The sequence below is a fragment of the Nipponia nippon genome, unplaced genomic scaffold (genome assembly GCF_047370975.1).
Source record: "Nipponia nippon isolate SJK-2023a ecotype South Korea unplaced genomic scaffold, ASM4737097v1 scaffold_10, whole genome shotgun sequence".
NCBI lineage: Eukaryota > Metazoa > Chordata > Aves > Pelecaniformes > Threskiornithidae > Nipponia > Nipponia nippon.
Window position 1 is genome coordinate 32,706,058 of NW_028262291.1, and position 22,309 is coordinate 32,728,366.

Sequence of the window (22,309 nt, forward strand, 5' to 3'; positions counted from 1 at the left end):
CAGGTTCGACAACCGTCTGTTAATTCAAAGAGCTTCTGCGATACGTCTGTGTGTGCGTATAACCTGGAAGTACCCTGTGGCTTTACAGCTGGTAACTTGGCCACAGCAGCCATGTCGGGCAAAGCCCCTGGCTCGCTGAGCGAGTCTGACCGCCCTGTTTGACGGGGATTATTTCAACAGGCGATCAGCCGTGTCGGGGGAAAGGGGGGCAGGAGCCCGCTGAGCCGGGCCGCGCTGCACAGGCGGTGGCTGGCTGGGCGCCGAGGCCCGCTCTGCCCGAGCCAGCTCCCGCCAAATACCCCGCGGCAGCGCAGGAGGCAGCGCAGACACCGCGGCGGAACACAGTTTCCCCGGGCGCGGTGCCGCGGCGGAGGGGGCCGCTGTGCGGGCGGACCCGCGCCGGGCCGGAAGCGCCGGGGCCGGGGCGGAGCGGGAGGCGCCGCGCGGGGCCTGCGGGGAGGGAGGCGGATGGAGAGGCTCCGGAAGCTGTGGCGGGGCCGCACCATGACCTTCGGGGTCCCCCTGTTGGTGAGCACCGCGCGGGGGGCACCGGCACCGGCACCGGGGAGGAGGCGCGGCCTTGGGGGCAGGCCGGTGCGACGCCAGGCCCCACCCCGGCGGCAACCCGCGGGGACGAGCGGGCTCCGGGGGTGCCACGGTCCCGCCGCCGGCTGAGGGACGGGGGGGCCTGGCCCCCTGAGGTCGCGGCCCAGGCCGTGCGCTGGCGGGGCAGGGAGGCAGCGTGGGGCCGGCACAGCGCCGGGAGGTCTCGGTCGGTGCCGAGGGGACAGCGGCAGGTGAATTTAGGCTGGCAGGGAGGAGGAGGAGGAGGGGGAGGGAGGGGCGGTTTGTGTTAGCTGGTGGACCGTGCTTCGGTCTGCCGCGCTCGTCGGTATCTGGAGGGGGCTGGTGCCTGCCCCGAGGGGCGGGGAGGGCGTGAGCCGTGTGCCCCCGGCTGCCCGCAGCTGCAGCGGTGGCCTTTGGCCGTCCGGGAAAGGGTTATAAAGCATAAAGATGTCCCTAGTGAAAAGGTGAGGAAAACGCACCTTGGGTTGTTTTTTTTTTATTTAAAACACTGCTTATGTGTTTGTCTAACTTTCTGTAGCTTTTCAACGGATTTTAAACTGCAACAGCAGTGTTGGTTTGATAATTTGTACATCTAAATAAACGGAAAGAATTTGAGTTAAACGAGTTGATAGGTTATAATTACAGTTGTGCTCAAAGTGATAGGTGAGACATAGCTATTTAGAATAGTCGAGGTTAGAAAAGATCAATAAAGTCAAAGGAATGAAAATGATAAGACAGACAGCATCATAGATTGCACTTGCCTGTCCTAAGTGCCTGTGCACGTTAGGGGAAAAATTAAACAACTTAGATGCACTTATGGATAAAAACTTAGGAGGGAAGACAAAAACAGCAGCCAGGACAGTGTGGTTTCTGTTGATGCAGTTCATGTCTCATTTTCCATACATACAATTGGTTTAGAAAAAGTAAGCAAATTTCAAGGTGGATAAAGAGTAGGGCAAAGGATAATTCCAATATTTTTATAATACTACTAGAGAAATTAGTGTCATCCTCCTCAAATATTCATCAGCATGCCTCAGAAAAATGGAGTGGTCCAAAGTAGGACAGGGACACTTGTTAGAGTTAAAAAAGTTTAAGGCCATTTATTTTGAAGTGATATTACGGAGGTTCTAGAGTAAGGCCTTTAAGTAGAAATATTTGTGCAGCTGAATACACTGAAGTATCTTTCTCAAAATATTGATGAAGACATTTGTAAGAAATGAAGACAGATATTAAAAAAAACCCAAGCAAGCCAACAAATTAGTGTGATAATACCAGAACTGTATGAATCATTTGCATCAGCAACGCCACTCCCTGATATTGCAGACAACTTCTTCCTATAACACCTTTCATAAAGTGATCAAGCATAGTGTTACAGCTGTTTAGATATCCTGCTGCATACCTGATAGGCTGTCCAGAACTTTGCTGCTTTCATGCTTAGACTGAATTTATTTTGCTTTCTTAATTTTTCATGTCATTTTTTGAGTGCTCTGACATTATTCTTTAGTTTAGTAACACCTTTTTTATAGATGTTTAAGGTTGGATATAGTTTTAGGTCACAGTCCTATTGTTTATGTAATTATTTGAGGTTTGCTACTTCTCTTTCAAAATGAGGGGAGCCCAGGCAGTGTAGTACTCTCCAGCTCAATTTTAACTCCATAAAACATTTGGGGAAAATGTTACATGGGTAAATTATAGATACTTAGAGGTGGTGACCTGGTGGTCAAAAAAGTCACCATTGCTTTTCAGTAATAAATATATCAGATTTGATATTTGATAGGTTAAGTGGTATAGTAGGTGAGGAGATGCAACTGATACACAAGGTCTTGACTTTGATAAAGCTTCCTACATTACCTTCCCTGTGAGAATTGCACTTCAGAGAAAGTATGGCAAAGATACGCTTCGTATCATTTGCGTTCTCAAAGGATTGAAAAAATATTATAAAATGTAGTTATTAGGTGCCTTCCAAATTGAAAGGTATCTTAGGTGGGGTGGGTCCTGCAGAAATCATGTGGGCTGTAATATTGTGAAAAACCAGAAATGTCATTATAAGACACAGAAACTTGTCTAAAGTAAAAACATGGAAGGGGACTTTTCCAGTCTACTCAAAGTCCTCAGCTAGAGTAATTTTCCAGATTTTTTGGTGCCATTGTAGAGATGATGAAGACAAACTGTAAAGCCTGGAGGAGAGCAGCACAAGAGATACAGTAGACATTCCACCTTTAAGGAATGCTTGAGGACTTCACTTAGTTTATTTTAGAAAAGTCTGAGAAGTTCTGTACATCATATATTGAGAGTAGTGATTGCTTTTCATAGCTTGGGAAGGAAGTACCAAAATAAATCAGCCTTAGATCAGATGTAGGAAAATATTACTCTTTGTTAGGAAAGAGCACTTGTGATACATACTTAGGGTTTTTAAGGAGAGGTTGAACAGCCATCTGGCAGCAATGGCGTAGATTTTCTCAGTTCTGCTTAAGTGCTGGAGCTAGGACTTCAGCTTCCCAGGCCAAGATAGACTTGTGGTTGTCCTTTTGGCCCTCCTGGTGTTTTTGCGTGATTTGCCATAGGTCATAGCAGAAATTTTTGAGACTGATTTCTTTGACTTTGTACTGCCGAACTTAATTCCGTATTTCTGTTACCACAGAGCTCTCTCCTCCAGAGACAATATTATATAGAGAAATATTCTATTATATTTCTTTCCAGGGTCTCATGTCTCCCTGCTTTAAAACTGTTCTCCCCTGTGAATACTTCAGAATGTTTCTATGTTGCTGCCCAAAGGCTTCCCAAGGAGTAAGAAAGAGGAAAATGCATGCAATTCTTGTCAGTTCCCCAGCTGTCTATTGAACTCTGAAAGCATCTCTGAAGCTGAACAGAATTGTGCTAAAAGATCAATTACAGCAGAAAAGACACTGAATCTATGTACATAATCAGAAGGAGCATGCCTTTGTAACCCTTTAAATGCTGCTGAATTTGTTGATAATACTGAAACCAAAGGCTTCTGTTAGATTCTTGAATCCTGTACATAATTTTTTTCACTGGACAGGTACAGGACTTTATTCTTCAGTGCTGCTGGACTTTTCATCAGTATCATATTTGCTTTTTTAACAAAAACAAAAAATCTACCAGCTTTCATATCTTCCCTTCTTATACTGCATATTTGAATGAAAAATCCCTGTGCCGTTTTTTCTAAAGGTTCCAAGGTTAAAGAGATGATAATTCAAAGACAGAGGAGTGTCTCATTATACACACACACACAAATAAGTATTAAAAACGTTTCTTACTTTTTAGTGTAAATTATCTTGATCCTTTGTTCTTCTGGGCTTGGGGCTGTTAGAATATTACAGTGCAGAAGGAAATTTCTTGGTTAGTCTTTAAACCTCAAACTGACAACAGCTTTCAGAGTAAGATGTGTAAGTCAGTTTTCAGTCATACTTTTGCAGAAGATGAGAGTGTTTCTTTGTGAGCACCAACAAGACTGTAGGGGGTAGGAATTAAACCTGCAGGAAACCTTGATTTGTGAATGTTTCTTTTAACTCTATAAACTTTGCAGATAAGATATCTCTGCATGGCATAAAACAGTAAGCACGCAGGAGAGAGTGATGTAACCTGGCATGTAATATCTTAACAGCTTGAGTGCTACAGGGTGAGTAGTCCTAAAGGATTCGTAAAGATGGTAACATCTGTGTAGATGTTGGGATGAACTCCAGCGACCTTACAGATGTATATGTAAAATTTTTTGTTATGATGGAGGGCTGTGCCACCTCTGTGGTAACTGAAACACCTTTGTCAGCTATATTGACATCTCCATTTCCTATCATGAGAATGGGAACTCTTACCTGATCACATGAAGCTTAATTTAGAAGTCTGCAGGATACTTGGTTCTGTTATAGAAGGAGAGCTTCAGTCACTGCTGCTTTATGTTCCACAGTCAACTCTACCTGACCAAAAGGGATGTGTCTATCAATGTCCTATAGCTGCTGTGATGCTTCTGTAAGATCTTGAGAGAACAAGGCTCTTTGGTGTTACAGCTAGTGGATCCAGTGTCATACCTTTCTTAGGAGACACTGAACGTGTAAGGTTACTTCTCTAATGCAGTAAGAATGTATGAAGGTTGCGAAAAGTTATTTTTTCAGACAAGTGTAAATGGTGATTCTAGATCATTGAGGAAACATGTCTGGATTTCAAAATTGCAAAGCAGTAATGGTTTTAAAACACATATTTTAAAAAACATTATTTCATACGCTCACACCACTTTCCAAAACTTGCATTTGTGGTTCTGCCTCTGTCCGATTCTAGACAAGGCTCTTTCATACTCTCTAAGTTGCAAAATGAATGTATAGATGCAGTTCCAGTTCTGTTGTCAACATATTACAAGGGAAAAATGAAATTCTGAGGATCTGAAGTGGCACCTCAGCAGGCAGAAAATATAGTCTGTGGCTCATTCAGTGATTTTTTATTGCACACCTAAAGTAAGTATATTGCACTATATATGTAGTGCTGCAAGTTTCAAATTTGCAGTGTGTTGCAACAGTCTCCATATCTATAGCTGTAGATTTTGACTTCTTTTCATTTTTCTATGTTGTTTTTTTTTTTTTCCTCATCCTGTAATGACTGTGCTTTTACAAGTGCTTTGCTTCTCCTTCTGGATCTTGTCTTTGGTGTTTTACGTGCTGTGCCTAGTGTTCCCAAAAGAGAAGATGGGGGTAGCTTGGAACAGTGAAAGACTTTTCTGCAGATAAACATTTTTCTAAAATCTGTTTCCATCAGTGTTTATGCACACAGACTGTGCTACAATGCCATCTACGTTGCTGCCTTGAACAGTGCAAGTTTACTTTGATAAACACTTTGTCAAGAGATGCCAAGAATGCATGTCATGTACAGGACAAGACAAAAGGTCAGATTAGAGAGAGTTCCAAACAATGCTGCAGCAATGTGGTCAGTGCTTCCAGACACCATTAGAGAAGGTCAGTGGCATCTCAGGCCCTTGTTAATGAACCAGTTGTCTCTCAACTTTTTTGACAAACAAACCAAAATAAACCAAAAAACCTTTCCTAGCCATCAGGACATGAAATTACATGCCTGTGGATTAGTTTTGTTCCCTGGTGAAGTCAGGGTCATCTGGAAGCCATGACTGATGCTCAGAAATGTTTTGCAAATATTGTGAAATGGTATTTTATTGTGCTGTGAGTCCCTGATAGTGAAAGTTTTACAGGGTTAATGGGTAGGGAAACTATGGTTTTATCATATAAATGCATTTAAATAACTAAGTTTCCAAAGATTTCTTTAAATACAACATTCCTAATTCATTTCATAAAAAGCTGCTGAATTCTGAGTCCTGGGGTATGCTGAATACAAGGCACGCTTTTTCCCACGGATTCTGGAAGATCTGCCCATGAAAGATGATATGAACGCTGAGAAATATGGGAAATTCATCTCAGGAGTAATCACATTTCTGAGATCTATTGTTGCCATCAGTGTCTGTGTAGAAACTGTTATTACATTATCTTCTGATATTGTTTGAAAAAGGATTACTACAATCAGCATTTTTCACTTTTAGATATGTCAGTGTTATTGTTAACATCATTCACATTATCGCCTTGAACAATTCATAGTATTGAATTGCAGGACTTTTATTAATATCTATTACTTGTGTAACTTTACAATAAAATTTGACATATGCAGAACAGTTGATTTAAATGTTAATATGCTTTTGAGAGATGAATAGAAGTTAACATTTACCCATGAGAAGAGAATTCTGACTTCTAATATTTGTAGATAAATTGTGATTGCCTGTAAAAGTCACAAGTATTACATTTGTAGCCTAGAAAAGCAGTAAATGCAAAACTGTTTTTAGAATTTTAAAATGGTTGCTCCCAATCAGCGAATCATGGAGTGTTGCTTTTATGCTTCAATGACTTGTATTATAAATATTGGGTCTCTAAGCCTATGATGAGATTTGTGTTCAACTTCTGCTGCACTTCTGCTTTGCATCTCCTGTTCATCTGTGTGTGTTTGAATCCACAGCAGAGCGTGGAGCTGTTCCAGACAAAACCACCCCCTGGAACTGTTTGTGCTGGAGTGGAAGCCAGCGTCTTCAAGCTGATTGGGCTTCCGTTGGCTCCAGTTTGTGCAGTCTGAATTAGCTGACTTCCATCTTTCAGTTGACTGCCAGGCCTTAAAATTTCTGAGCTCATCTTTTGAATCAACACCTTAAACTCTTCTTTTGATTCTTAATCTTTGAGTACTATTTTCCAGATAAATGTTAGACAAACAAATAGGCACTCTTTAGTACTCCAGATTTCCCATCTGTTTCATTTTAAAACATAAAGGAGTGTATTTGCATTATTTAATGCTGTTAAAATGGACTAATCTGGCACTCAGGGGAACTGAGGTTCTGTGTTGAGCCTCAGAACAGGAGCATAAGTACAGACTTACCTGTTTTAACTTTGTGTGTTTAGTCCTGCTCTCAGTCTCCACCTTCTTCAAGGGGTAGCGAAGGTAAAGATGTAAGATTAATATTTACTCTATAGTACATTTCATCTTCATCCCCTGTCCAGTGTTGTCAGTAGGGAAGTATTACCTGCCTAGCAGTCGTTTCTTTTTATGTTCTTTAATGCAGGTTTCAGTTTATTGCTGTTTTGAGCTGGGCCTAACACATCACAAGAACACCAAGTTGCCATGAGATGTAAACAGTTTCTCGTTGTAGTGTACCTTGGCTAGATTTGAACCTGTGAGTAATGGGAATGATAATTTTAATAAGGAATTGAGATTTTGTCTTTTAGAAGCTTATGAAGAAAGAGAAGGTGGTGTTCAGAAACTGCAGCTTGACCACCATGGCAGACTTGGTTTTCAAACAGCTGCAGCTGCTGAGTGAAATTCCCTTGTCGTCTGACCAGCCCAAGCAATGTAATGCAAAATGACAATGCTGTGACTGAAAATGCCCTTTTTCGCTAATGCGCATGCTGAGGAACATATGGGTTTCTGTCTCTTCTGCATTGTTCTTAGATTGGTTTCTATTAAATGCATTTTCTGTGCTTTCCAACCTGTTATGAAATGGACATTTTAATAAACAAAGGTTTTGTTTTCCTCCTAAGGCATTGAGTAATAGCACTGAAAGGATACGGACAGTTTTTGTTGTGCTCTGGCCTGTAGCCATTCGTATTTGCAATCTTTAAAATCATTGCTTTGAACATACTCTATAGTGAGCCAATTAACCTGATACCTTGGGTCAAGTTTAATATTCTGCACAGAGTTCTACATGCTGTGAAAACTACATTCTTCTGCTTTATCAGTCAGTTACGATTGGCTCCAGTTTATACCAGCTGCTGTCCTGGGTTGCCAGCATGGTTTCCATGCGGTCATCTACTGGCATATTTCATGCATTTCTGAATGTAATGCAGTTCAGTCTTTCTACAATTTGTGAATTCCAGTATATGCATAAAGTCAGCGCATTCTTTTTGTCGTGCTTTTGAATGAAATAACTACTAAGGGATGCATAATTTTGGTTTCTGTTTTCCCCCAAAGGAGGCCTCTGATCTGAGCTAAAAATGATTTCCATTTGTTGCAGACAGGAAGAAAAGGTAGACCCTCTTCTGCTTCCATCGAGGGTGGGGAGAGGATTTAGTAAGTTTCTGAGAAGAAACTTCTGCAGTGTTTTTTTTCTCTTCTCAGCAGTTTCAGCGTTAGAGGCAAGTGCTGGAATGGCTGTGGGAAATAAACTCTTGAGAGTTAGAGCTGGCAGAGGGGGGCGCTTCAGGTTAAGATGACTTGCCTGGGTCTTTTCTGGGACTGGCAGTTTGCCCTGCTACTTTATTTAGAGAACAAATAAGAGACTTCAGTCTTCTGGGCTGTCAAATTGCTATCTTTCACTGGTCTTGCACTGCACATACGGCAGTTCTTTAAAAAGGAAACCCCAAAACCCTTTGTACTGTGATAACTGCAAACTAAAATAAAATAATTCACATGACTGTTCTAGTTTTGAAGCTCCTGATGAATAGCTGGAGGGTTTTGCAGCAGCAGTCTTGAAGAAGAGGTTAGAAAATTGTCATGTTCCTTCTCCAGTGATATGTATCATAACATTTTCCGCCACTGCATAATCTATGTTGCCAGCACTAAATATTGTGATTTCGTTAATTTAGGGATTTATGACAAATGTAATTTTGTAATCTGGCTTTCACAATTGGTACTATAGCATGAATGGCTCTCTCTAACAATAGGGACGCCTGTAATATGGCAAATTGCTGGTGCTGCCAGAGAAATAGTTTCTTGTTATTTTGTTAACCCAAGGAACTGAAGATGGCTGCTTCAGGTTATGCAGGAAACTAAAAAAGTAGTGATCTACTGTAAGTCCCAAGTTCTGCTGTTATGAGTCCTCAGTGAACGTCTCACTGCAGTTGGTGACAAATACAAGTATTTCCCATCCTAAGATGCAGTTCAAGGGATCAGTCTGATGCCATCCGTAACTGATTGCATAACATACTTCCCAATGGAGAAGTGAACAACTAGAATTTTTGAAAGACTGTTATTAAAGAGAATTTCGTGTCATTTTTTTACATAAAACATTTATTGAGGTTGCTGAGTGTATATGACAGATGGTGCTCTTATGTCACATCCTGTCTTTCATTTTGTTTTGCAACATGCAAGTCTTCCATGCATGCATAATTGCATTACAACATTGTAGGGTTTTTTTTTGTGTACTCACTGAAACATAAAGGAATAATCCAATGTGAGATCTTTAATGGGGGGGGTGTGCTAGCAGTGCTGTTAAGCTGTTTGCTTTGGTGTTAGGTGCTGGCTAACTAGTATGTTTTATGATTTTTGCCTTCTTAAGGTAAACTTCAGGTGGAAAGGCAAAAGTGAGAAGTGATTATAATTTCATCAATCTGCTGAATGCATTCAAGTAACTAGACAGATGATGTTCACTACATAATAACATTTTTTGCTCCATGTTCTGAAGCGTATAAAACGAATAGTTCCCTCACAATGAAAGAACGCAGGTATATTTGAACTTTCCAGCTTCAGATGCCAATGCCTGAATATTTTATAATGTCAGTTAAGTATCTTTATGATTCTAAAATTGGAATGAAGAAAAATATATCTTCATTTTCATTATATGTGGCATTACTTTTCCCCTTTCAGTTAACTGGAGAGTGAACCTGAGCCTGACTTCATTAGAATTATTGCCAGTCTAACTGTTTGTTTATATGGCATTCTGAATAGCTTCTACTGTCTCTTTGTCTGGACTAGTGGATGGAACATACTGGACTTTCCTATTGCCCTTGGCTTACATTGAGCAAATTCATCCATTGTAGTGCTTTTTTAACTGAACAGTATTTTGCAAGGAATGTAGAGATTATCTCTATTTTACGAATTGGGAAACTAGAAATGGTGTGAGACATACAGAATATGCAAAGCCAACAAGCTGATAATGTTGCTGGAATTTTTAATTTGAGTCTCATCCCACTTCTAATTATTTTGACTGGTGGCTCTTGATGCGTCATTGTTGTTTGCGTGTATGCATTCTTCTTTAAATACAGTTAACTTAAATGAAGGTAGGACATATTCCCTCAAAATGCAAAAAAGAGAAAGGAAACACTTAAACCAAGACTAATATTTCCACTCAATGCATTGTCAGTCACTGAGAACTTTGCTACCTTTAATGCTATTATAGTTGCATAAACTCATGTATACCTTCTTTTATTGGCTTTTGAACACAGTTTTCAAAAATCTAATTGACTGAAGAGCTGTCCGTTGCTGCTCTGGCTTGTGTAGATCAAGGCAATTCATGCTCAGGGTTGTCAGCTAACTGTATTGACATGCTGTTGGTTAATTAAATAAGTGCTGAATGTGACTGAATCTGGTCTGGTTTTGCAATGAAGTCTTAGACATCACGCTTGGTTCTTTAGAACACTGGTCAAGTAAAATTGTAAACATGCTATTTATATTTCTGTGTGCATTCTGTGCTTTTGAAAATTATTTAATCTTAATACGAACCTTCCAGCATTACACTGTGTAATATTTCAGTGGCATTTGTAATTTCTTACAACATCAATGTGCTTTGACTCTGACGCAGACTAACTGATGTTTCATTGTAAGATAAATCAAGCATTGCAGTATTGGAAGCGTAAAGGCATACCGGTAATGCCTGATAAGTGAAATGTGCCAACTTGCCAGGCTAGTTATACTGCTTATGCTCTGTGAAGAGCAAAAGTGCATCAGAAACCAGGTGGGGTTTTTCCCTTTAGTAGTATAAAGGTGATGTGAGTAAAATTACAGTCTGGGGCCAAAACCTGTCTAAAGGAACTGAAAGGTGTGTGTGTATCAACTTCTTTATCCTGTGTATAGCTGCAAATGTAAAAGGCACTGTATAATAGATGGTTGCTGTCAAACAGGTGATAGGATGTGATGAGACAAAATGAGTAGCACATGACTTATTTCATGCAACAACCTTCTACTTGATTTCTCTTAGTTACAGTGTACATTACATAGTTTTAAATGATCAAAGCTGAAGAATGTAATAGTTCTTTTTTAGCTTGGAGCATGGCTTTTTAAGCCACAGTGTACCATTTCATTATGTTAAATAATAGTTGGGTTATGAGGAACAGGCCACTTAAAGGTCTTCCACTTGTTCATCTTGCATGTCATAATGGTATATATTTCATGCAAGTTTGTTGTTGGGCAAACAAATTTTTAATTGATGTCACAAGTAATTGCTACTTTCTGCCTAGTTTAACTGTACTGAACCATGTCTAGTGTGGTTGCTTTTGCCCCACCATAGCCCCTCTTTGACAACATGCTAATACACGTAAAGGCAATAAGGTGCGGTTTGTAACAGCCATAAACTTGTCTATAGCACTTCTGATTTCTGTTCATTAGGACTTGAAGTTTGTTAAGTTAACTCATTGGCTGTTAATTAACATAATAGTTGTTAGGAGTTAAAGAAGTTCAGCTAATGAAAACTGAGGTGTCAACCATATTAAAATTCAGTTATAGTCTGATCCTTGAGACTTTCAGCATTATGTGTTACCATATCTTCAGCTGACAAATCTTCTGCTTTGATTGAATAATTGCTGTAACAACAATGTGGTGTGATAAAATAGGGTGGTGTTGTCCTCACACACACACCCTCCCCCAGGTCCTTAGAGCTGCCTTGTGCTTCCAGCTTCCTGAGATGTGCATTTCTGGATGTGAAGCCTTTTGGCCTCCTGTGCATCTGCCTTAACAGAGAACAGCAGACGGAGTCTGTCAGCTCAGAGCAAGAGGAAGAGGCCTGATTCTTCCACAGAGTAGCTAGATTTCTAAGCTAATTTTCAAGTCCTTAATGGTGTTTGTTAATAATACTTGATCTTTTGGTTGTTCTGTCCTTTTTTAATGGTAAAAACACATAGACAGTTTTACGATATCCCTCTGTCATAAGAAAGAATTTAACGATTTCTTTATGTGGATATGAAGGTTTTTTCCCTCTATTTCTCCCTTTTCATTTCTCCTCTTGTTCATAAGAGAATAAATCCCGTGGTGGTGAGGTAAAGGTTCCTTTGCTGCAGTTATGTCAGGAAGCCATATGGGGAGGGAAAAGAAGGGGAAAGAGGAGAGGAAGTCCCTAGAAAATGTGAGTCATGAAGCAGCTGTCTTTGTATGAAGGAGTAAATTTGTGAAATCCAGGCCCAGAGAGTGGAAGAGGGCTCTAACTTTACAAATACTCCCTCTTCTCCTATACATATCTTCCAATTGATTATTTTCTTCAGTTCCTAGTGTTTCTGTTGGAAGAATAGTAGGGTCCCTTGGTAAATGAATCGGGTCAGTATGCAAAGTGTTCTTTTTTATAGTAGTCCTAACATGTCTGATTTCATTTTGTTGTTTTTCAGCTATATCTTGTTGGAGGATCTTTTGGACTCCGTGAATTTGCTCAAATAAGATACGATGTCCACAAACTACATGGCAAGGTAGTTGAAATGGTTTTCTTTACTTTTCCTTTTGCGTTTGTACTGTCTTCTAAAGCATTGCTAGGACAAGCAAACCATTGGTGTTGGGGATTTGCCTTTCACCACTGGGCCCTGGGCTACAGCTGAGGCTCTTAGGCAGTGAGTAGCGTAAGTAGCCATAAAGGGGCTGACATGACGATGAATCCTTTTACCGCCTGTGAAACGGATCAATGTAAGAGAAAAATATTGTTTTTTTGGTTGATTGTAAGTGGCAATTCTGAATCCTGAGAAGGAAGTGTAGCACATCTAGGAGGAGGTTATTACAAAGATCTTGTATCTGATTTAGACTAAGAAAACTGGTATTTTAAAAGGTTCTGTTTTCAAACATGGCATTGAGTATATAATGTTAGATGGTTTTCAGGGCTTGGCTTTGCATTGACTGAGATAAGCAGATACCTTTAACATTGTGCTGCATCCTGTTCTTTAAGCTCTGTGAAAGAAACGAGCTAGTCTTTACTCAGTATATCAGAATGTACTGCATGGAAGAAGCCTTTCTTTAAACGAATTGGAAACCTTCTGAATGAGGGAAATAGCTTGCTTACTAGTGCTACTTACACCTCTAAGGGTAACTCTAGTTCCAACTTGTTTAGGAAATCATCTGAAAGGAGCATCTCAGTTCAGCAGAAAGTAATATTGGCTTGCTTTCCCTAACTTTGTAATATGCAGATCTGCCATTGCAATGCAGAGAGGCTTTCTAGTCTCAGTGCTGCTGACTTGCAGGTGGCATAAAGCTTTCTTAAAGACTGTATAGCACTTCATATAAAAGAAAAAAATATTTGCGTAAGACTCTGGACACTGTGGTTTTCTATTGTGGTCAAATCTTTGAGCTCCTGAGCTGCTGAGAGTTTGGAAACCCCCTTGTTTTGTCTTAGACTCCTGTTGCGGGCCATCTAAATTACTTTAATCATTCCTCATTGTTCCTTGTGTTGCATACCTAGCTGCGACCTTTGGAGCACCATGTGGCCTGCTCCTGCTCAGTGCCCGATTTGACATAGCCCATGGACAGAGGAGAGTAATCTTACAAATCTTTTCTCCAGTGCTGTCTTCTGCGTAGTTATTTTCTATTGGTCCTGGGCTTTTAGGACCAGTTCGAGCCTTTAAGTTTTTCTCCAACCAGATGGGGATCGCAACAGGGGCAAGAATTTGCCTATTGTGTTTCTGTCAGTTTTTTGGTCAGATTCATACTCAGTGAGTTACATTTGGCCTCCGTAATCTGCACTGTGACCACAGCCCAGGGAAAAAGCCTGGTAATAGTTGTGCTCGTTCAGATCTGTGAGGCTCCTTGTCCCAGCATTTATAATCAAGTGAAGCATCATCGAATTTAGACAGTAGTACATGAAAGCTCCAAGGGGAAGCTACTACACTGTGGAGTTCGTAAGCTCTGAAAAGCTAAAAGAGGACGTCTGGATTCTGCTCTAACCCGTTATTACTTAAGGCTGCAGCATCTCTTTTGTGTTTTCTTTTTCTTTTTCATTATGATTTTATTTAGGAATAGATGAAATTTAAATAAAGAACAATGCAGTATTGGCTGAGAATTAGCAACACCAACTTTGGGCTCATTTGTAGACAGACAAATCAAAGCAATGTGTTCCATTAGTTTCTGTTTCTATGTCCATAAAAATAGAGTTAAGAGCTATTCTAATTCATTAAATAAGACGTCAAAAGTGATTAGAATTTATTTTAACTGATAAAGAAAAACAAATATACTTTAAAATGTCCATGAAACTCAGGAAAAGAACATTAATCTAAGTAATTTAAAAATGCTATTAAAAATTCTGATGGTCGTAACATCTGTTTAATTTTTGACTGGTTAAAATGTTTTTGTGTTGGAGTAGAATGTGCTTTTCTCATATAACACACCTCGACTAGCGTAAATCCTTATCAGAACACGGACAAGCACTCCTTTTGGGGGGTTGGGCAGTTACATGCAAATTGCAATAGGCAATAAAATAAATAGGATTTTTTTGTTACAGTTGCTCCTTTGGAATAATAACAATATTTAATAATCATAGAATGTCCCGAGTTGGAAGGGACCCACAAGGATCATAGAGTCCAACTCCTGTCCCTGCATAGGACAACCCCAAAATTCACACCATGTCTGAAGGCGTTGTCCAAATGCTTCTTAAATGTTGTCAGGCTTGGCACCGTGACTGCCTCCTGGGGGAGCCTGTTCCAGTGCTCCACCACCCTCTGGGTGAAGAACCTTTTCCTAATGTCCAACCTAAAGCTCCCCTGGCATATCTTCCTGCTGTTCCCTTGGGTTCTGTTGTTGGTCGCCAGGGAGAAGAGATCAGCGCCTGCCCCTCCTCCTTCTCTTGTGAGGAAGCTGTAGACCTCAATGAGGTCTCCCCTCAGTCTCCTCTTCTCCAGGCTGAACAGACCAAGTGACTTCAGCCACTCCTCATATGGCTTCCCCTCTAAACCCTTCACCATCTTCGTGGCTCCCCTCTGGGCACTCTCTAGTAGCTTCGTATCCTTTTTGTACTGTGGGGCCCAGAACTGCACACAGCACTCAAGACGAGGCCGCACCAGTGCAGAGTAGAGCAGGACAATCCCCTCCCTTGACCGGCTAGCCATGCAGTGCTTGATGCACCCCAGGGCACGGTTGGCCCTCCTGGCTGCCAGGGCACGCTGTTGGCTCGTGTTCAACTTGCTGTCGACCAGAACCCCAGATCCCTCTCCGCAAGGCTGCTCTCCAGCCTCTCGTTCCCCAGTCTGTACGTACATCCAGGGTCGCCCTGTCCCAGGTGCAAAATCCGGCACTTGCCCTTGTTAAACTTCATCTAGTTGGTGATTGCCCAGCTCTCTAATTTGTCCAGATCTCTCTGCAGGGCCTCTCTGCCCTCCAGAGTGTCAACAGCTCCTCCCAATTTTGTGTCATCGGCAAACTGTGATAACAAACCTCCAAGTCCTGCATCCAAGTCATTTATGAAGATATTGAAGAGTACTGGCCCCAAGATGGATCCCTGTGGGACCCCGCTAGTGACTGGTCGCCAGCCCAATGTAACCCCATTTACTATAACCCTTTGAGCCCGACCCATCAGCCAATTGCTTACCTATTGCATTCTGTGTTTATCCAGCTGTATACTGGGCATTTTGTCCAGGAGGATACTGTGAGAGACAGTATCGAAGGCTTTACTGAAGTCCAAAAAGATTACATCGACTGGCTTACCCTGGTCAACTGGGTGGGTAACCTTGTCATAGAAGGAAATCAAGTTTGTCAAGCAGGAATTTCCCCTCGTGAGCCCGTGCTGGCTGGGGCCAATGGCTGGCTGCGTTGTCTTTCAGGTGTTTTTCAATAACTCCTCGAATAATCTTCTCCATAATTTTGCCAGGCACAGAGGTGAGACTGACAAGTGCGTAGTTACCAGGGTCATCTCTTTTGCCCTTCTTGAAGATTGGGACAACGTTTGCCAGCTACCAGTCAACTGGGACCTCTCCAGATTCCCAAGAGCGTTGAAAAATCATTGAGAGAGGTCTTGCTATGACATCAGCCAGCTCTTTAAGTACCCTCGGATGAATCCCGTCGGGCCCCAGTGACATATAGGGATCCAGCTGGAGCAGCAAGTCCCGCACAAGTTCGGGGTTGGTTGGGAGTTTGTCGTTCTCACAGTCATTAAATAACACTTTTGATACAAGGAGCTCAAAAGACTTTCACAGAATTTAAATGAATTAAGCTTCATAGCCTTACTGTCAGAAAAGGCAGGGTTATTATTTCCATTTTACTGCTGAAAAAATGGAGTTTGTAAAAAAATTAAGCAACCCATCCAGAAGTAGGCTAGGATTTGTGACACCTGAGTGCCTATCTTTTTTGATCATGTTTTAAGGATGTGCAAGCCCCCTTTTGCAAGCATGCCCCCTTTTGCAAGCATGACTCCTAAATTTGTTTTCTTGCTAATTCAACTACTAGATAGACGAGACTTAGACAATCCTTTTGTGGTATAGCTCTACTACATTTTAAATGCTAAACTATGATCCCTTCCCTTCAAAAGTATTTGTCCTTTTCCTTTTTCAGTCTAACTATTCTCACTGTGCTGAGAGGGAAACCACGTTAGTAGGAAAGTTGACAGTGATATTTCAAAGGTAGCATTATAATAGAACTAGTGTCTGTGTTTCAGTGACTATGGGGTTAACCACCACTTTCTCTTTGTATTCGTGTGGCTTAATGAGCAAAAACTGCATCAGTGATAATGCCTATGTTATTAATGTCAAACTGGCTTTTGAAGAACTTTTCTTGATAAAGGAATTAAAATTCAAGAGAAAATGGTGGTTTAGACTTTTGGGGGAGTATGGTTTGGTGGTGATGCATTGCACTGGGGCTAGGATTAGGGTTGGGAGAGAGACAGAACGTAGAGCTGTAGCTGGAGTGGGGCTGGGAAGGGGCTGCAAAAGGAATTCTGTCCTCTTGTTCATTTGGGCCGTGGCTTTGGATCTTGGGCTAAGGCTCAGCCGATGTGTAGGATAGAGAGACAGAGCCTAGAGGTGTAGTTGGAGAGGGGCTATTAGCATCTCAAGAACAGATGTTTTATCCATTCAGAATAGCATCTTTGGATATCAGGGCTTTGTATATGCCCATCTCTTGCAAAAACAAAAAAACATTTTGGGTATACCTTAATTTACTCAGGATACCTAAATTAGTCATATTCCCTCAGCACACTGAATGTTCTGCATTTAAAGCGAACTTATGCTGAGACTCTTATTGATGTAAATGCCTGTTCATGCTAGTCAGAATTCTCCTGAAACTAATCAAGGATTTCTCCATTATCTATTGTTGCCAAAATGTCCATTAATGGAGAAATCATTAGGTTAGGTAATTGTTTCTTTTCTGGGAAAAATTTATGCAAATCAAAATTGGTTATAGAAAACCAGGTATGCTTACGGGAAAATCATGTGGAATTAATGGAGAAGAAATGTGTAGGTTTGTATAGGCATCATTCCAAATGCCTTTATTCTCAAATGGAAAACTAGACTCTTTCTTTGTCTTACTTCTCGTTGTGTATGTAATTGAATAGAGATGCTTATTTAAGGAGTTTTTTTTACAGAAAATATGACTTCTATTAAATATATAGAAATGTTTCCTTTCAAGTCTATTACAATAAATTATTTTTGTTTACTGTGTGCCCATTGTTGTCATTCAAGGCATGGTTGAGACTTGCTGATTCGGATCTAATTTTGGATATAAGAATCTTGGACATGTGGAATCATCTGGACTATTGGCTGATAGTTATTGCAGAGGGTTGAAGAGAAGCAACATATTAACTACCTGGAAAAATCTAGGCTCTTAGGCCATCAGCAAACCATTTAGACTAATAAAATAGAATTTGTAAGCTCCAAACCTGCTTTGTCAAAGAAGTATTATTGCAAGGCAGGTTCCCAGAATATGGGGAGAGGACAGGACTGAGCAAGTTCCTCCAGGGTAACGTGCAGCAGAAGGACTTCAAGGAAAGCCAGAATCTCTAGGTCATTTTGTCAGGAAATAAAACATCAGTTAGCCTTTGAAGTCTGCAGTTCCTGCTGTGGATTATGTACAACGCTGTTACTCTACTGACCTTTTTAGTGTTTACAAACTACGTAGATCCTGTTCACTTTTCCTTTGTCCAATGCAAACTACCCCAAATGTAGAATGCTAAGAAATGAGAATAATAATGTTTTCTGTCTTACTGAGGCGCAAAGTAGAGGCAGTGAAGAGTTAAAATGACAGAACTCTGATCTTTTCTCCTACGTGAGTTTTACCCTTGAATCAGTATTGGGCGCAGTACTGGGGCCAGTTCTGTTCAGTATCTTTATCCATGATCTGGACGAGGGGATCGAGTGCACCCTCAGTAAGTTTGCAGACGACACCAAGTTGGGTGGGAGTGTTGATTTGCTGGAGGGCAGGAAGGCTCCACAGAGGGATCTAGAAGGGCTGGATCAATGGGCCGAGGCCAATTGTATGAGATTCAACAAGGCCAAGTGCCCGGTCCTGCCCTTGGATCACAACAACCCCAGGCAATGCTACAGGCTTGGGGAAGAGTGGCTGGAAGGCTGGCTGGTGGAAAAGGACCTGAGGGTGTTGGTTGACAGACGCCTGAACATGAGCCAGCAGTGTGCTCCGGTGGCCAAGAAGGCCAATGGCATCCTGGCTTGTATCAGAAATAGCGTGGCCAGCAGGACCAGGGAGGCGATCATCCCCGTGTACTTGGCACTGGGGAGGCCGCATCTCGAATACTGTGTTCGGTTTTGGGCCCCTCACTACAAGAAGGACATCGAGGTGCTGGAGCGTGTCCAAAGAAGGGCAACAAAGTTGGTGAAGGGTCTAGAGCACAAGTCTTATGAGGAGCGGCTGAGGGAACTGGGGTGGTTTAGTTTGGAGAAGAGGAGGCTGAGGGGAGACCTTATTGCTCTCTACAACTACCTGAAAGGAGGTTGTAGCGAGGTGGGGGTCGGTCTCTTCTCCCAAGTAACAAGTGAAAGGACGAGAGGAAACGACCTTAAGCTGCGCCAGGGGAAGTTTAGATTGGATATTAGGAAAAATTTCTTCACCAAAAGGGTTGTCAGGCACTGGAACAGGCTGCCCAGGGAAGTGGTTGAGTCTCCATCCCTGAAGGTATTTAAAAGATATGTAGATGTCGCATTTACGGACATGGTTTAGTGGTAGACTTGGCAGTGCTAGGTTAATGGTTGGACTTGATGATCTTGAAGGTCTTTTGCAACCTAAATGATTCTATGATCAACTGTTGTGCCTTAAAATACGTATGACCATTGCGTGGCACTCCAGAGTTAAACTCCAATTGAAAATGAAAATATATGACCTGTTCTTTCAGAATGCCATCCTCTATGAGCAATAAAACTGTAAACGTGGAAAGAGTATAAAAGGAGTGATGGTGATGGTGATGGTGTGAAGCATACTTATTAGTAAGCGTGCTAGGAGTGTAAAGCTTTCTTTATGGAAACAGAGTAGCTTGCCTTTAAAAAATCTGTAAAGGGATTGGCAGTGTTTTGAGCTCCTTAGGTAATCATTTTGACCAATTAACTGGCATGTAATTACCTATAAGACATTGCTTATAGACACCTGCAAGGTGTTAGTGTTGCCATTGTCAGTTCTCATTTATTACATTTACTTGGTGTCTTGAAGTCCTAACTCATGAAATGACATAACTGCGAGGATCTCAGCTCTAATCCTAGACCTCGGAGTTGGGAAGAAGAGCACATATGGTGCATAGAGGATTATCCTGAAAGTTTTGCTGTCCTTTGAAAAAGAAAAGAATGAGGAGTGGACGAGAAAAGGCTGCTCATATGATGACTTATGACCCTCTGGTATTTTACTGGTTTACAGCTGTTCTCATAATTGGGCTTCACAGTGTTTGAAGTGTGTTGACTGTCTGGTTGGTTATATTCAGTATTACAGTTTTAGAATATTGTCAGTGGGTCCCTGGTGTTGTCATTTAACATCATGTCTTGAAGCTCACGAATGGGTGTCAGGGCACCCACAGCAGGATGCGATTTAAATAACTTCCACTGATCCCATTGGAAATTTTATTTCCATCTTGTTGAGGTTCTTGCTTCAGTTCCCTCCTCTACCACGGAGCTCCTCTCTGCCTATGAGCAAGTCACTGAATTTTAGTGAGTCTCACTTTCTCAGCCTGTAAGAGGGAGATAATTAATGGTGCTCTACTTTACAAAGGGAACAGGAAAGTTAATTAATTCAAATAGAAGGAATTATTTAAATTCAAATGAGTATTTAAAAAAAAAAATTCCTCAGGTGAGATCCATTAATTCAAGTGTTTTGGGTCAGGGTGAAATAGTTTAGGAGGAAACAGGAGCAGAGAACTGACCAGTTTCCATGAAGCCTTTATACCAGGGGAGAACATAACTGGCATTTGCCTCGGGAAGGTCCAGGAAATCAGTCCAGCATTTTCTCATTATTATAAGTGGATAGTCAAGAAGTAAGTGGTATCTGCCTATTAGAATGCTTTTGTGTTGCAGTCAAAACATTACTCTGGTTCACAGAAATACTGTGGTTTGTTTCAAACCTTTGTGTTGAGATGGTGAGGACAGCTGCAGCAGCACAGTGTTTAAATGAGGTTGCAACATCCACCCAAAAAGGGGAATAAATTTGCGAGTGACTGGACAAGACTATGCTGTTTTGCTGGCTGGCACATTCATATTGTTGTCATTATGTAAACCAGCTCAGGTATGTCTACAGGAGTTGCACACATAGGCATCCCCTGAAGTATTGCAACTAAAATTGTCTGTTGGTTATTGCTTCTATTTTACCTGCATATGAACTTCACCTGGATAGGATTTCTGTGCCCTAGCAGAAGTTTGGTTTGTTTTCTGTGCCCTAGCAGAAGTTTGGTTTGGTTTTTTGGTTTGTTGGTTTTTTTTTTTTCCTGAAAACGAAGTGTTACAGAATTAAATGTAATTTATAAGGTTATTGTAAAGTTAGTATGGTTTCTGAACAATCTGTCATGTTTCTATATGTCACATCATTTCCTTTCTTTAAATAATGTATTTTATATGAGGTGAAGATTTTAAAACAGAATCACCTAAACTTCTGAATATGTCCGTAGCATTTAAAGTTACACAAATAATGCTATTTTTTACTTAGAGTTGTGGAATGTCAGCAGATTGTCCCCATCATTAAACATACATATATGTGAGCTAGAGTGCTAGATAGAGCTGCTTTGCTGCAAGCTGTCTTGTTTATCTTGAGGACCTGCATCTGTGTTAGAAACCAGTATTTGCTCTATTTGCAAAGCTATCAAAGGTACTAAGAATTTAACTGAGATAGCAAACATTATTGTAGCTGGATGTAAAGTTGTGTTTTTCACTTTCTTCCCCCCAATTGTTCAACCGACTGAAAATTGCAAGGTATTTTTATTGCAGTTCTTAATGGATAAGCATCCATGCTTGAAATCATATTACATGCTGGTGTTCCCACAGATCATAAGTCTGACCAAAACTTGACTGGCTTCACCATTTCAAGGATTAATCTGGATAGGCCAAGTCATTGTGATTGGACTGGACTGGCAAGCCTATGATGGTATATTTTGTTCTAACGGCAACTAACGGACTTAACACTATTACTGCTAGCCCAGGTCGTTCCATGCACTTGGTTATCTTCTGTGTTCTGCAGGCTTTCTGCTTGATTTTGTTCCAAATGGATTTCGACTCATCCTCTAGACTTCCTGGTGTGCCAACACCCCCTATCAATGCTAAGGTCAACTTAAATTAACAGTTATTACTAAAAATACTCTAAATGGGTTATTTGTATTATTAGAGTTAAGGAAGTGAAATTTAAACACTCAGTATCTGCTCAGCTAAATCTAAATGTATGTTTTTGGTGCTGTGCACTAAGTCAGGGATTCATCTTGCTGATGTTTCCCTTGTCTTAAATGAAATGCCTGGTTTGAGACAGCTATCCAGGCAGGCCGTATAGATGGTTTGACAGAGAAATGTCCCCATAATATGCTTCATTCAGTTTTAAAAGATGTTGTTCTCTTGACCAATGGAAAAGTAGAGAGATTGACCTCAACACTTTATTATTACCACATTTCAGTGAGATACGTACCATCCTTAGTGTATGAATATATTTATATTTCATTTGACCAGGTAATGGTAGGTGAGATAAACCTCTGCCTAACTTCAGGTGCAGATGAGTTAGGTTTTTGGACACATATCTTAAAGTGGGATTTATTTTCTCTAGAAATGCTCATCTCTATTCAGCTGACTGTAGCAGGAGCCTAAATAGAGACTTTATGCTTCAAGTCAAAAGTTTAGAT

At 41.0% G+C, this 22,309-nt stretch overlaps 1 protein-coding gene across 2 annotated transcripts in view; it reads left to right on the top strand.

Annotated features, from left to right (window-relative positions):
• Nucleotides 1–412: 412 nt before the first annotated feature.
• The window catches only part of COX16 (cytochrome c oxidase assembly factor COX16), a 52,730-nt gene continuing 30,833 nt past the window's right edge, over nucleotides 413–22,309 (top strand). For both annotated transcript variants that reach the window (XM_087746452.1, XM_087746451.1), the window contains exons 1-2: nucleotides 413–528; nucleotides 12,429–12,506. In XM_087746452.1, the coding sequence (XP_087602578.1) occupies nucleotides 469–528; nucleotides 12,429–12,506 (138 nt within the window). In that variant the 5' untranslated portion in view covers nucleotides 413–468. The remainder of the gene's footprint in view (nucleotides 529–12,428; nucleotides 12,507–22,309) is intronic.